At 40.2% G+C, this 13,401-nt stretch overlaps 2 protein-coding genes across 4 annotated transcripts in view; one reads left to right on the forward strand and one right to left on the reverse strand.

Annotated features, from left to right (window-relative positions):
• LOC123872845 (rab9 effector protein with kelch motifs-like) overlaps window positions 1-8,505 on the forward strand; it is a 35,508-nt gene extending 27,003 nt beyond the window's left edge. Inside the window, exon 8 of the transcript XR_006797555.1 lies at window positions 8,495-8,505. The gene's annotated coding sequence lies outside the window, so the exon portion shown is untranslated. The remainder of the gene's footprint in view (window positions 1-8,494) is intronic.
• Window positions 97-13,086, reverse strand: LOC123872853 (double-stranded RNA-specific editase B2-like). 3 transcript variants are annotated; one of them, XM_045917441.1, is made up of 12 exons: window positions 12,917-13,086; window positions 12,592-12,650; window positions 9,816-9,878; window positions 6,744-6,824; window positions 6,020-6,113; window positions 5,433-5,554; window positions 4,504-4,618; window positions 4,140-4,253; window positions 3,507-3,646; window positions 2,472-2,631; window positions 1,979-2,056; window positions 97-1,666 (listed from the first exon to the last, which is right to left on the reverse strand). In XM_045917441.1, exons 1-12 carry the CDS (start codon window positions 12,930-12,932, stop codon window positions 1,581-1,583), a joined length of 1,128 nt encoding a protein of 375 aa, XP_045773397.1. In that variant the 5' UTR covers window positions 12,933-13,086; the 3' UTR covers window positions 97-1,580. The 3 variants fall into 3 exon arrangements, with proteins under 3 accessions (XP_045773397.1, XP_045773396.1, XP_045773398.1); XM_045917440.1 differs by having other exon boundaries at window positions 9,810-9,878; XM_045917442.1 differs by lacking the exon at window positions 9,816-9,878.
• Window positions 13,087-13,401: the final 315 nt, after the last annotated feature.

Below are 13,401 nucleotides of genomic sequence, written 5' to 3' on the forward strand. Positions count from 1 at the left end.
GAAGTGTGTGAGAAGTGTTAAATTATTTATGATACAAGACAGCCCTTGACCGTAATGTCGGGTGGTGGTAACTGGTAACACACAAATAAAACACAGTTTTAGTAAAAAGTAAAATTGTTTAATTCTTTTCACAAGACGCTTTGTTACAAGAGCTATTTGTTAATAGCATTTTGTACACATGATCCGTTAAAATTCCTTTCCATAATTGATTTGATAGAGATCTTTTTAGGGTTCCGAAGTAACCTTTAGTTTCCGGGGTCCCGTACCCGGAATGGTGCCAACGGGACCCTAGAACGATGGTACGGAACTAAATAAAACTAAACGGTAAAAATCTGTCAGTTTTTTTTAAACGTTAAAAGGCTCTACGCAAAGCCCGAGAAAATCCTGCGTATAATTATCTACTTCTTATTCTATTATGGTACGACTCCACTATCGGGATTCGGCAAATGGTTCGTGATTTTGGGAATTGTTCCGCGTACCCGAATATAGTTTTTTTAACCGCGAGATTATTTTTCTTTGTTTTTCCGGTATATACCTAATACACCAGAGAGGACTATTAGCTATCACAAAACGTCACGTCTGCCGGCCGGCTGATTCGCCAAACTTATTTAAAAATTCGCCAAACACAAAACATTCGCTGCATCCCGAATAATGTGGCCAGTTGTTTGCCGAAGTGGCCACGCTATTCGGGATAATAATTACTGTAATTATTATTATAGTCCGAACTCGAACCATTTGTTGTACCCTGATAGTCGAGCTGTACCATTGGACCGATTTTCCAATCACTTAGTAATCTTAGGAATGAATTTGATGTTTAGATTGACAGTTAAAAAATATAAATCTCTGACGGTTAAACTCGCGTGTTAGTCGGAGTATGTCCGACTAGTTTCGAACCATTACATTTTTACAATATTTTCGCGCCATTCACAAATAAGACTTCTGCGCAGGTACATCGGCGTAACCTATAAAAGTGGCAGTACTCTGGAAACCTGCTTCTTTATGGAAGCACGCATCACGTGAGTTTAGCCGTAAGTCATTAGAATATTTTGTAAATAATGGATATCACTCACGATAGTTTAAACGCTATTCTCAGAGTACATAAAGTCGAATTTAGGTAGGGTAGGTTCTATTTCACGAAGACCGTCTGGCTGTGTGAGTGTACACGTACACATTGTATTGGTGTGCGTGGCAGTGTCTGCGCCAGGCCTGGCGTTTAGAGCTTCAAGTACCCGGCGGGACCCGACCGCCAATTCAGACCGTTGCCGCGCGCAAGAAAAGATAAGAGAAAAGATAAATAGAAAGAAAGAGAGGCAACTTCTAGGTAAATATAGTGCTAGGTAATAAAGCGCTGTGCGACGTGAATTGCACTTTATTGTGTCGTAGTAAGAGTTGCTATTTATTTAAATGATTTTGCGGAGTGAAACTATTAGTTTTCTAAGGTTACGCACACAAATGCGTCAAAGCTTACCGGTACACTCACTACTACAAGCAACGCTGAGCGGTCACCGTGAAGTAGAACAACTATAGTTATATCAACAATAGTAGACTCCGCTCAACTATTTGGTGTGTTGTGTGCGCGTCTAGGCCGGCGCGTCGAAGTTCACGCCGAAGATGGCGGCGCAGGCGGCGCGCGCGGCCTGCTTGCGAGCTTCCTTCTTGTTCGTCGCTGTAACCAGAATAGATATTTATTTCATTCCATGCTTCTAGAGACAAAAAAGTAGATTGTATGACAAGGGCATAAAACAAGCCATTTCGCAGCAAGCAAATATTTATAAACTTATGTACTCCTCATTTGTTATGTTACATGTACAGTTACATTTGATACTCCTCATTTCTAATCAAACACACTGTAAAGGAGTGGTCAGTACACTGGCTAGAAGATTGGGCGAATGCCAAACTTTCATAAAACTTACCTGAATTCAAAACATTAGCAAATGTGGAGCAACTCCAAAACGTTTGTATTGTCCGCGTGTCTCACCTTTGCCCGTGTACGTGGTGCCGTCCACGTCCACGCCCATCGTGAACAGCATGTTCTGTGGCCGGTCGCCCTCCACGCCTGCAATACACACATTACTGAAATTATAATATGTGAAATGAAAATAGTCGTGAAGTCCGCATCCTATTTGGGAGATCGGGAGTTTGATTCCGGTCACGCACCTCTAATTTTTCGGAGTTATGTACGTTTTAACCAATTAAATATCACTTGCTTTAGCCGTGAAGGAAAACATCGTGAGGAAACCTGCATGCCCGAGGGTTATCCATAACATTCTTAAAGTGTGAAGTCTGCTAATCCACATTTGACCAGCGTGGTAGACTATGACCGAACTTTTCTCATTCAAATTCAAACTCAAAATCATTTATTCAAAGTAGGTTATATTGTATACCTTTTGATGGTCAGAATTGTTAGATTTGTAAGATTATACATATATATAGTAGTGAGCCGGCGATGATGATGAGTGGGTGATGGTTACCTAGCTCGCGGTACTCGAGCTGCGGCCGCATGTAGGTGAGCAGCATGCAGGGGTGCATGGAGGCCGCGTTCTCCGGCAGCACCTTCACCTTGAGGGCGCGCGGGCGCGGCGCCGCGTTGGAGCCGCCCTCGGACCCCGCCACCGACCCCGTGTCCGACACCTGCCGACACCACACCCAGTTACGATATTTTATATTCATTTATTTAAAAAGGAACACTTACAATATACATATTTTACATTTACTACATACTTACACACTATATCTATACTAATAAATAAAATTGGAGTGTCTGTCTGTAATTTCGAAATAACTACCTCATATTAAGCTCAAATGGTTATTTGAACGATACCAACACTGAATCACACGTTTTTAAAATTTTTGTCTGTCTGTCTGTCTGTCTGTCTGTCTGTCTGTCTGTTTGAAAAGGCTAATCTTCGGAACGGCTGGACCGATTTTGACGGGGTTTTCACAGACAAGTAGAGGATTGATCAGGGAGTAAAATAGGCTACCGATATCTCCGAGATTTCTGAACCGATTTGCGTAATTTTTTTTTTAATCGATAGAGGAACTTTGTGACAACTTTCCCACGGGATTTCAGACCCTAAATCCACGCGGGCGAAGCTGCGGGCTTCAGCTAGTCAGTAATAAGTGTACACAACGATTGTATTGCGCCAAGTAAACTTAATATTAGATAATTAGCAAAAAGTGATAAACCTAATTAAATACAAGTAAGTAATAGTTATTTTAAACGTAATTAAATTATTTAAAATAAAAAAAATCACTCCATTTTTGTTTAAATTCAAATACAAATAAGCCCTTGACTGCAATCTCACCTGGTGGTAAGTGATGATGCAATCTAAGACAGTTGGCAGTAAGTAGGTCAGGATACCTGGTAGACAGGTATGGCAGTTTTTTTATTGAACCCAAAACCCTTTGGTTTTTACGCGGCATCGTACCGGAACGCTTTCCGGTGAGGGTGGTAACAAGCCACGGCCGAAGCTTGAACCAGAAAACTCACAAAAGTGAAAACTTACGGAAGCGTTGGGAATCCTGAGCTGCGGCACCTTGTGTCCCTCGTACTCCCACTCGGCGAACAGCTTGTGCAGCGCGAACGAGGCCAGCTGGATCATTGGCAGGGTCTCCTCCTCCTCGCCTTCACCTCCCTCCGTCGATTCTGAAAGATATTGACAGAGTTCATCATCATTATCAACTGATAGACGTTCTCTGTTGGGCACATCACTCTTGTAGGGACTTCCACATACCACGGTCTTGCGCCGCCTGATTGATTGACAGATTTATTTGTAGCTTTTATAGGCTTCCGTACCTCAAAAGGAAAAGCGTAACCCTTATATGACCACTTTGTCTGTCTGTCTGTCTGTCTGTCTGTCTGTCCGTCATCAATTCGTCGTTCAATTTTCAAAGTAAGATAACTATACCAAGTGGACATAGGCTACTTTTCATCCCAGAAAATCAAAAATTTTAAAGGCTCATCCGTTTTAACAGATTTATATGAAAAATATAGAGGTAGCTGCATCCGGGAAACTGATATAGGCGACTTTTTCCCCGGAAAAAGTAAGAGTTCCCACGGGATTTTTAAAAAACCCAAATCCACGCGGACGAAGTCGCGGGCATCATCTAGTAGAATATATTTTTATTCAAGTAATCACCTTCAGTGATGCTGTCGTTGGCTTCGGGCAGCAGCACCTTGGTCATCTTGCGCAGGATGAGGTCGCGCACCGCCTGCTCGGCCGCCGCGTTGCGCGCCGTCAGCTTGTTGTCTCCTGCAAACGCAACTTCCCTCATCTGTCTGCTAGGAGGGCAACTCCCTCGAGTTTAGCAATTATAAATTGCTCCCACCTACAAGACAGCGTTCAGCAGTGAGCCAGGAAGGTTGTGGTTCTATGTAAATTTTCAAAATTATAAAATTACGAGTACAATAAATTATGCAATGACATTTTGAAGGTTAAAGTGATGAGCTTGGTTGAGGCAGCGCTCGGACGAGGCATCTGCCTCGCGAGGCAGGTAACGTACCGTAGCCTTTGTAGTTGTTCCCCTGCAGAGTGAGCGCGGCGCAGAAGCTCTGCGACGTGTTGGAGCGGAAGTACTGGTTGCCGCCGGCGCCGCCGACCGCCTCCACGTGGAATTGCTGAGAAGAGAGGCTCTATTGTGAACATAAATACTTATTAATGTCCCACCGAAACTTCGACTTCAGCCGAAATGGGCTGAGATTTGTCAACTTTTCAGGCCTTCTAGCAAGCGCTAAGGCGACGAGCGGAGGCCGGTTTCAAAGTGTTAAGGTTATTGTGTTGTGTAAGTTACGACAAGTTCAACAAGACCATAGTCAACATAAACTTGAACGGTACTTTTATAAATTACGTCAATGTACCTGCGCAGAAATCTTATCTTTGAATGGTGCAATATCTTAGCCAATCATAGCGCGCGTCCGCCCACTAAATAAACATCATTTCGTAATAGATTTCACCGACACCTATGTAGGGTTTGCATGGAAGTCAATGAAATGCTGATGCAAGTGCTCCTAGAGTGCACAGGCGTCGCAGAAGGAGAGCGTCATTTGGGATTCCCTACCGCATTTCATGAACTTACCTACACACCATGTTTCGTACACACATCCTTCCCCTAAAGTAGCCCCTTTTTTTTCAGATACAAGTTAGCTTTTGACTGTAATCTCATCTGGTAGTAAATGATGATGCAGTCTAAGATGGAAGCGAGATAACCTAGAAAGGGCATGGCAGTTTTTCCCTAAATCCATACCTCTGTGGTTTCTACACATCATTGTACCGGAACGCTAAATCGCTTGGCGGCACGGCTTTGCCAGTAGGGTGGTAACTAGCCACGGCCGAAGCCTCCCTCCAGACTAGACTATTAATTCCAGTGTTAAGTGCCCGTAGACTGTCCAACAACTCCGCTCTCACAGGCTACAGGCTGTGCAGTGTACTCACGTTGGTGACCTGCTCGCCCGGCATGATTTCGTTGAGCACCATGAGCGCGCTCTTGGGCGACAGCAGGCGCCGCAAGTTCTCGTTCTGGCGCCGGCGACGCTCCTTGTTGGAGATCTTCTTCACTGTGCAACAACAATTATACTAAATCCAAGCCTTTTATTTTTTTTAATTGGTAGCACTGTAAAATTTTTGATTATTATCAATTGTTGAAATGAATCACCATTTCAACAATTGATAACAATAATCTAAATAATATGTCAAATATGTAAAAAAAGGGGACTGACTGGTCTGTCAACATACAGCTCAAACTACTAGAATAGAATAGAATATATTTTTAGTCAAGTAAACTTTTACAAGTGCTTTTGAATCGTCTATCTACCTGTAACCTATCTACCTGTCTCATGATTCTATAGGTTTTCTTGACAGACAAGACGGACACGACAGACAGACAGCAAAGTGATCCCATAAGGGTTCCGTTTTTGACAAAAAACAATAAGAAGTGTCAATTTAGGTGCAGATTGGAAAATCTAGTGTGTACTTGTGTGTTGTGTGTGTGGTAAACTAAGGTGAAGCGCTTGTAAACGAACCTCCCTGGAGCTTGGCCTTCATCCACGGCGGCCGGTTGTCCTCCAGGGAGTCAGAGTTGGGCTCCACCTTCATATCCACATCTATTTGCTGGTTCTGCGTTACAATTACACATTATTGCATCAGATCACATCAAGAGTGAATAGGCATCTTCTAGGCAAGCGCGCTCCATCTTAGGCTGCATCATCACTTGTTAGCAAGTCTGATTGCAGCCAAGCAATACTAGACTAGCGTCTATAAAAAAAGCTGTTCAAATTTGACAGCCTTGTTGGTCTAGTGGTAAGCATGTTCAACTGCGTATGACGAGGTCTTTGGTTCGATTCCCGGGTTGGGCCAAAAATAGTATGAAAGTCCCTACTATAAGCTCGGAGTTATGAAGTCGGCAGTGTCACACCCGTGCCTCGGAGAGCATGTTAAGTCGTCGGTCCTGCGCCCTATCTCTCTCCGGTCGTGTCGGATTTCCGACCCATCGCGCTATTAGTGAGGGAATAGAAAGTTCGCCTGTGATTGCGCATACCTCTCATGCAGTTGGCTAATCTTTTAAGATTATTTTTTTTGATTGGCCGCCTTGGCTGATATTCGGTCGGTAGGACATTATTATTTCATTTACATTCATCAAAATCTGCTCGGCAGTTTAGGCGCTACACACATAGATACAAACATACATATATCCAATATCCATACATACCATAGATGCTAATCATCGTCGAGAATTGAGATACTCACGAGTGGTTTGACAGGCGGCGGCGGCGGCGCTGGAGTTTGGAAGTTAGAGTAATTATTCTGGTTTTGGTTGCTATTGCCCTGCTGTGTGAGAGAAAAAATATTTTAAAAACTTTAAAACTCTGATTTCATGAAGTTTCTATGTATAATATAACACGAATTGGGATCAAACAAAAAATGAATAAAAAGAATACTCGGCTGAGTTTGGTGTGGGCTCTTCTCAGACAAGGGCCCGTTTGGAACCCTCGTTGCTTTAGTTTCAAGTTTACGTAATTAATTATTATCACCATTACCTAAATACCAAGCAGTCCCGTCGACCACGAGCCATGCCATGGGTCGAAATATCAACAAATAAAGTCATTAAGTCTTTATATGTACCCCTTATGTACATTATAATATTACCTAATTTTAATTACCTATTAAATAAATGGCTTTAACTTTGAAAGTCAAACTGAAGTTGTAATGGCTAACTTCGGTAATTAAGATCAAGAGCATTAAGGTTGAAATGCATAGAGCGCACTTTGACTTTGCTTAGACAAAATATAATATTAGGCTATTATGGCTTAGACTTAAAGTTTCAGCTAAAACGAGACAGATTTATGCCAGCAGTATAATGCAGTCTCATTTTAACAGTGTCCTTAGTCTTAAATCTGAGCAAAGTCAAAGTGCCCTCTATAAATCTCAGCCTTAGTGATAGGTATGGATAGATAGGGCATGGTTAGTTTTAGCTGTGGATAATAGTGTACAGTCTACCTAAACTCAGCCTTATGTACTTGGTCATACCATTGAAATTGGCACACTGAAAACAAAACAAGGAAGACGCACTATGCCAAAGTAAATAAAGCTTAATTAGAGTTCATATAGGGGGTGTTAGCAAAAACGAGGGCAGGTATTAATTACTGATAAGATACCACAAAAACCAGGGAAAAAATCCTATGAGTGTTTTTTAAAAGTTTGCAATGTATTGCAAGTAAAACATCTGACTGACGCTAGGTGTCAACGAAAGTTGCGTAGATAGCCACGGGGTCAATGCCGCGTAATAGGTGGGGAATTAACCCCAAATCTTGCACGCTATACATTGCGGGTTTGTGTTGTAAAAGAATGCAACCCTATGTCTGTATTTTAGTGGTGTCAAAAAATAATTTATCTATAATACATATTCAATATAAAAAAATATTCAGGATATTAGATATTCCTTAAACCCCATATTTAATATAAATTTTTTAAAGCAATACATTTTCTATTAGTAATTGCTTTTAAATTTGACGAGGCGTTTGCCAAAGATAGACCTACGATCTACGTCACACGATATCAGTAGCGAATATCATACGCGATAAAATATTATATTCTATCGCTACGCGTTGGTTTTTAATTCGTTTGGAATATCGCCCCTCGGTAGTTTCATTTATCAAATAGATTCTTTCGATTTTGCTATTCAATCAGGACAGTAGTTTTATTTATTTGTGAACTTGGTTGTGGGTGAATACTGAATGTAAATAATATCATATTTCGATATTCGGAGTTGATATTATCAAAGATTAGGTTAGTTACTTGATTTTGTAGATTTGTGACGCGCATATTTGTTATTATAGGTTAGGTACGTAAATTGTATTGGTCTTTTTGGAAATGTGTGTGTTTGTGTGGTCTCATGATGGAACCGGGTGGGCATAGTGGATTATATCCAGGGTCTCATGATGGAACTGGGAGGTAGCCATAGGAACCGAGTGTCTGTTATAGCTCCGGCGTGCTTGGAGCTTGGGTTGTTCGATTTTTGTATTAGTTTTAGCCGTGATGAAGGCTAAAATAAAAACTCGTTATTAAAACGATTTTTAAATAGGTAACTGGGTAAACTTATCTACTTTTTGTACCTTCTTGACATTTCTTTATCATTCCAATTGTTTTTAATTTTGCATAAATACGTAGGTAGGTATAGGTGCCTAGGTATTTAGAGTAAAATTATTACCATATACTATACGTCTTTCGGGATTTCTTTATTGTCATGCTTTTTAGGGTTCCGTATCTGAACTTGAAGGGTGCTAACAAGGAATACAGAATCTATTATTTATTTTTGTGAAGCTTGTAGGTACTTATTGAAGTAAAGGTTTACAAGTGCCTTTGAAATTTGTTGGTACTAGTATATCGTGTTAGGTACTATTTTTATTACTTGAGTGTTATTGAAATGGAGACCCGTGCTCAGTAGTGCGCCGGCGATAAGTTCTCACTTCTTTTTGATGATTCTTATAAAAAAAAAAATAATGAAAAGAAATAATTTAAGTATAAAAATACAAAATAAAAATTATTTGTTTTTTTAAAGTGATATAATATATTTCTACAGAACCTCCTCCGACACCTCCCAGACGTCGCTTTTAAGGTGGTAATCTGTATAATGGTTCGCTAGGGGTGAAAGCAACAGAAAAACAGGTGCAAGCGATTCTCGACCTTATTGACGGTAACGAGAAAGTTGTTATTTTGTCATATTCTTGCTCATTATCATTCATAGATTGCTAATATGTGGTTTTCTGAAATATGTCAATAAGGTTGAAAATCGTTTGCATGCAAGTTTCTGCTTGCGGCTTTTTTTTTGATAGTTAATATATTTTAACGTAAAAAATATTCAATATTTTTCTGTAACAAACATTAATATTATGATATAGGAATCTAACCATATTTGACACCTCTACTGTATTTTATTATCTATGTATGAAATGTCAAAGTCAATGTCTTTTATAGCATCTATGTTTCCGCCCTCTTGGTTAAAAATTACGTGTCCAATTAATTTGTCTCCGAAACAATCTTTGTACAAAATTAGTAAAATTAGTCTCAATAATATAATTCAGTTTGTGAAGTTAATGTGTTTTATTACTACAACCACGACCACGTTAAAATCTTTCAGTTTGGAGTACTTAATCACTAATACTGTCTATAACGCAAAATATGGGTATAGGTATCGGATTGTGTTTAGGTAATATGTATGATAATAATTACTAGCGCTAAGTATTCGCTTGCTTTCTAATCACACCCTGCATTACACCGGTGGCTGCCGGTGTGCCTTGCGCGTAGTAGTAGTTTACTTACCGATTTGTTGTACTGCACGGGCTGCAGCGTGCGCGCCTGCGCCGGGGCGCCGCCGTAGCCGCCCTGTGGACCCGCCGACAGCTGGCTCAGTGCCGCGCTGCCAATGTGCGCTCACACCCCACACACGCTCACACCACTCATACCACAGGGGAAACATCACAAGTGGGATCAGAAGGGCGTTTACATTTCAAAACCTACCCTTGTACCCCACCTAGTTTAGAATGCCCTTTGTACCAAGAATAACCAGCACGTAACTCAACAGGGGTTTTTCAAATCAGGTAAATTGCAATTGACGTATTGTATAACGGGAAGGATTAGAAATAGGTCAGGTTAAAAATAGCTTGCAAATCCAAAGGGAAATTACCTTAAATTGTGATTTATTCCACCATGTTTGGGATACAAGTTCTACTACCTGATACTGCAACAGTCAACTTTTTCTGGTTCATGTGAATGGTTGTTGAGTATGATAATCTAATAGATCCTAAAAGATTGATGGTTTGAGCACCCTCATTCCAAGTCACTTAAAGGTAGAGATTAGAGAATGATGTACAGTTGGTGGACAGTGTCTAAATGCCTGAATAAGCATATGAAGAAAAAGAAAGATAGGAAGTTCCGTCCACACAGTCCTTCAACAACGTCCAAGTCAGTCAACCTCGCCATTCAGATATGAGCGCACATTAACCACGTCCCACCACATTCCTATCATGACGCTGAGCCTCTACCATTGCACCAACATCCTGCACCGATCCGCAACAAAACTGTCGTTTGCCGCGAGACATTAGCTCTGTTGCAATGGCAAAGGGCAGTCTCATGCCAGGAGCGTGGGGCTGCTAAGTTAAGTCTAGAGAACCCGGTATGTGCACGAAACTGGCGCCTCGTGACCATAATGCATTCTCAGTCCTCAGCCACCCTCCTAGAGGCCTACACTTCGCCCGCAAGCACGCACCATCGGCCCAACTTACAATACTCCATATATTCAGGGTAGTTGAGAGGTAAAGTGTGACATGTTCATTGTTATGAAATCTGGATTTGACAAAATGGTACTATATATACCAATTCAAATGCTAACAGATTTTACCCTTATCACTACTTTACTTATAACTTTGTTGTCTCCAACATTTAGGTACATTGGGAGTGAAATTAGGTATTAACAATGTTTGTTAGCATATTCAGAATGTCTCTAGCTAATCTAATAGTAATACATAGTCTATTTACATAAATTTCATGAGGGTAATGGAAAGATCAGCCTCCTTAGTATGGAGTGGTGATTGTGGAGTGGTACTACAATTGAAATATTGTGATTGGCTGAATATAACAGGATTCTGTCACATCTCTGCATTGTAGCCAGTAATGTGGCTAATTCTGTAGTACACAATCTCTAAATTAAAATAACAGGTCTAAATATGGCTTCCATAAGCCTCTAATAGCCTGAATTTTTTGGATGTATTGTTAGAATCCTTACATCATCCTGTGACACTGGCTATTAATTTTTTTAAATTACAACTTGTATTTTTTTTTTTTCAAAAACTAGTTTTACATTTATTACTTCACATCCTGAAACTCTCTTACAAAATACAATGGCAGAATAGGTTAGGATTACGATTTGTAGCTCTTTACCTCTCAGCTACAGTATAAGCAATGCCTTGGTGGACACCACATGTCGCAAGAGATAAGGTGTCAACTCTCATCTGGTATGACATAGGTGGTAGGCAGAAGCTTGGGCGCAGTTGGAGAGTGGCTGGCAACTTTGTGTGGCCAGTGCCAGGGGTCTGTGGGCTCTGCATTGTGCTGTTAACATATAGCTCGTTATTTATATGTTTTTACTTTTTGTATATTTTGGATATTTAGGTACAGTTTTACTTATCAGGCTATGTATGAGGAAGTTTTTAAAGATACAAGAGTTCTTGTTATGTCTTTATTGACTTTTGCTTTTTAGGCAGTACTTTCTGTACTCTATAGACATAATTTGCTGATAAGACAGTTAAAACAAGACATGTGAGTGGCATAAATTTCTCTCATTTTAACTCAAAGTAAATTCTGAGCAAATTCAAAGCCCTATAGTCCTCAGCCTTAAGGTCATAGCTCATTAGAGCTACCCAGCATCTGACCTGCACCATCTTGCCTAGTTCTGTTAATATTCTTTATATGGACTTCTATGGACATAGGCATACTATAGGATCAACTATGCTATGGAGTTGATGCAGCGAACATAATGTCTATAGAAGTAGTCCTTTAAATCCTAAAGAAAGCGACCTTGACGCTTACCTTGGTGTCACAGTCTATTCAAGAATTAAACTTGTTACTTACCAGTACTATGGAATCAAATTTTGGCATAGTTTGTATTTTCTTTATGTTGTTTATCTTTTAAGGAAATAAATACAGCAATAGTCAACAAAGACTGTCTTTCTGTATCTCTTTTGGTTTAAGTTTCCCCATACTCTCCTTTATAATTAAAACACTTTGTTCCATCCATGATATTATTGTACAAACTTTTTTTCTCATTAATCTGAGCCTATGATTAGAGCAAATTTGGAAATTTTGGATTTGGTCAATAATATTATGGACCACTTGAAAGTATTTTGGACTTCTTCCTTGAGCTATGGTATTTATTGTAAGCTCAGAGCATCTAAGAGTAAGGTACCAAAGCGCACAATGCTAGACGCTTAGACCCACTATGCAGAATAGACTTGTTGCCCGGCGACTCAGTCGGACGTGCGTAATTGCTCTTTATTATTAGTAAATTAGTAGGTACAAAGCTCAGTGTTACAAAACTTACCTCTCCAGCAGGCACAAATTGACCGGGCGTATTGAAGCGCCCGGAGTTGCGGGTATTATCTGAATAAACACGAAAATAGGAAGTGTGAAGAGCTGCACATGCTCTGTTCAATAAATCAATACTATAAGATTCTGGTTTTGGGTCGTAAACTAATCATAATAATATGGAAAGCTAAAGTTTTAACGTTTCGAATCTGATTTTATTGTATTTAAAACATATTCTTTAGACAAACGAAACGAAGAAATCTAAACCTTTTCCGCATGAATGGAGGATGAGCCGCCAACTATTTATATTAATCATATTGAAATAGGGAATATAAACTTACACTTGTTGTAAGACATGAGAATCACAGTTATCGACTCTTAATTATTAGAAAATGTGCAGTAAATTGATTTCTTTCTTTGGTTTAATTTCACTGAAACGTGACTAAAACCGCGCTAGTTTTTTCGCCTTTCTAAAGCAAAAAACAAAATGGCAGACTTACTGTTTGGATTGTATTGTTTGTGTCAACTGTCAATGTCAAAAGCGTCATGTCTTGTTTTAAACGAGAGTGTACAAGAAGCATAAAAAGAGCACGAATCCGCGAGGTACCTACTTGTGAGAGTTTTGAATTTTGACTCCAGATTCAAGGAACGCAAAAGAGCAAAGATCTCTTTTGACTCCATTTTGACTCCGTCTGAATCACAGGTCTGAATCACCTCTTGCGAGTTACAAGGGGACTTGGGATAGGAATACCGAGGCAGCGATCGCGTTGTCCTGTCACGCGAATCAGCTTGTCTCGCTAAGAGTGTACACTCGACATAAAGTTTC

This window comes from Maniola jurtina, chromosome 15, assembly GCF_905333055.1.
Source record: "Maniola jurtina chromosome 15, ilManJurt1.1, whole genome shotgun sequence".
Classification (NCBI taxonomy): Eukaryota; Metazoa; Arthropoda; class Insecta; order Lepidoptera; family Nymphalidae; genus Maniola; species Maniola jurtina.

Excerpts from the sequence above, each read along its gene's own strand:
- LOC123872853 (XM_045917440.1), bottom strand. Across the intron at positions 5,555-6,019 it reads GAAGGCCAAGCTCCAGGGAG|TGAAGAAGATCTCCAACAAG; the intron begins GTTCGTTTACAA and ends GTTGTTGCACAG. Across the intron at positions 4,254-4,503 it reads GAACAACTACAAAGGCTACG|GAGACAACAAGCTGACGGCG; the intron begins GTACGTTACCTG and ends TTGCGTTTGCAG.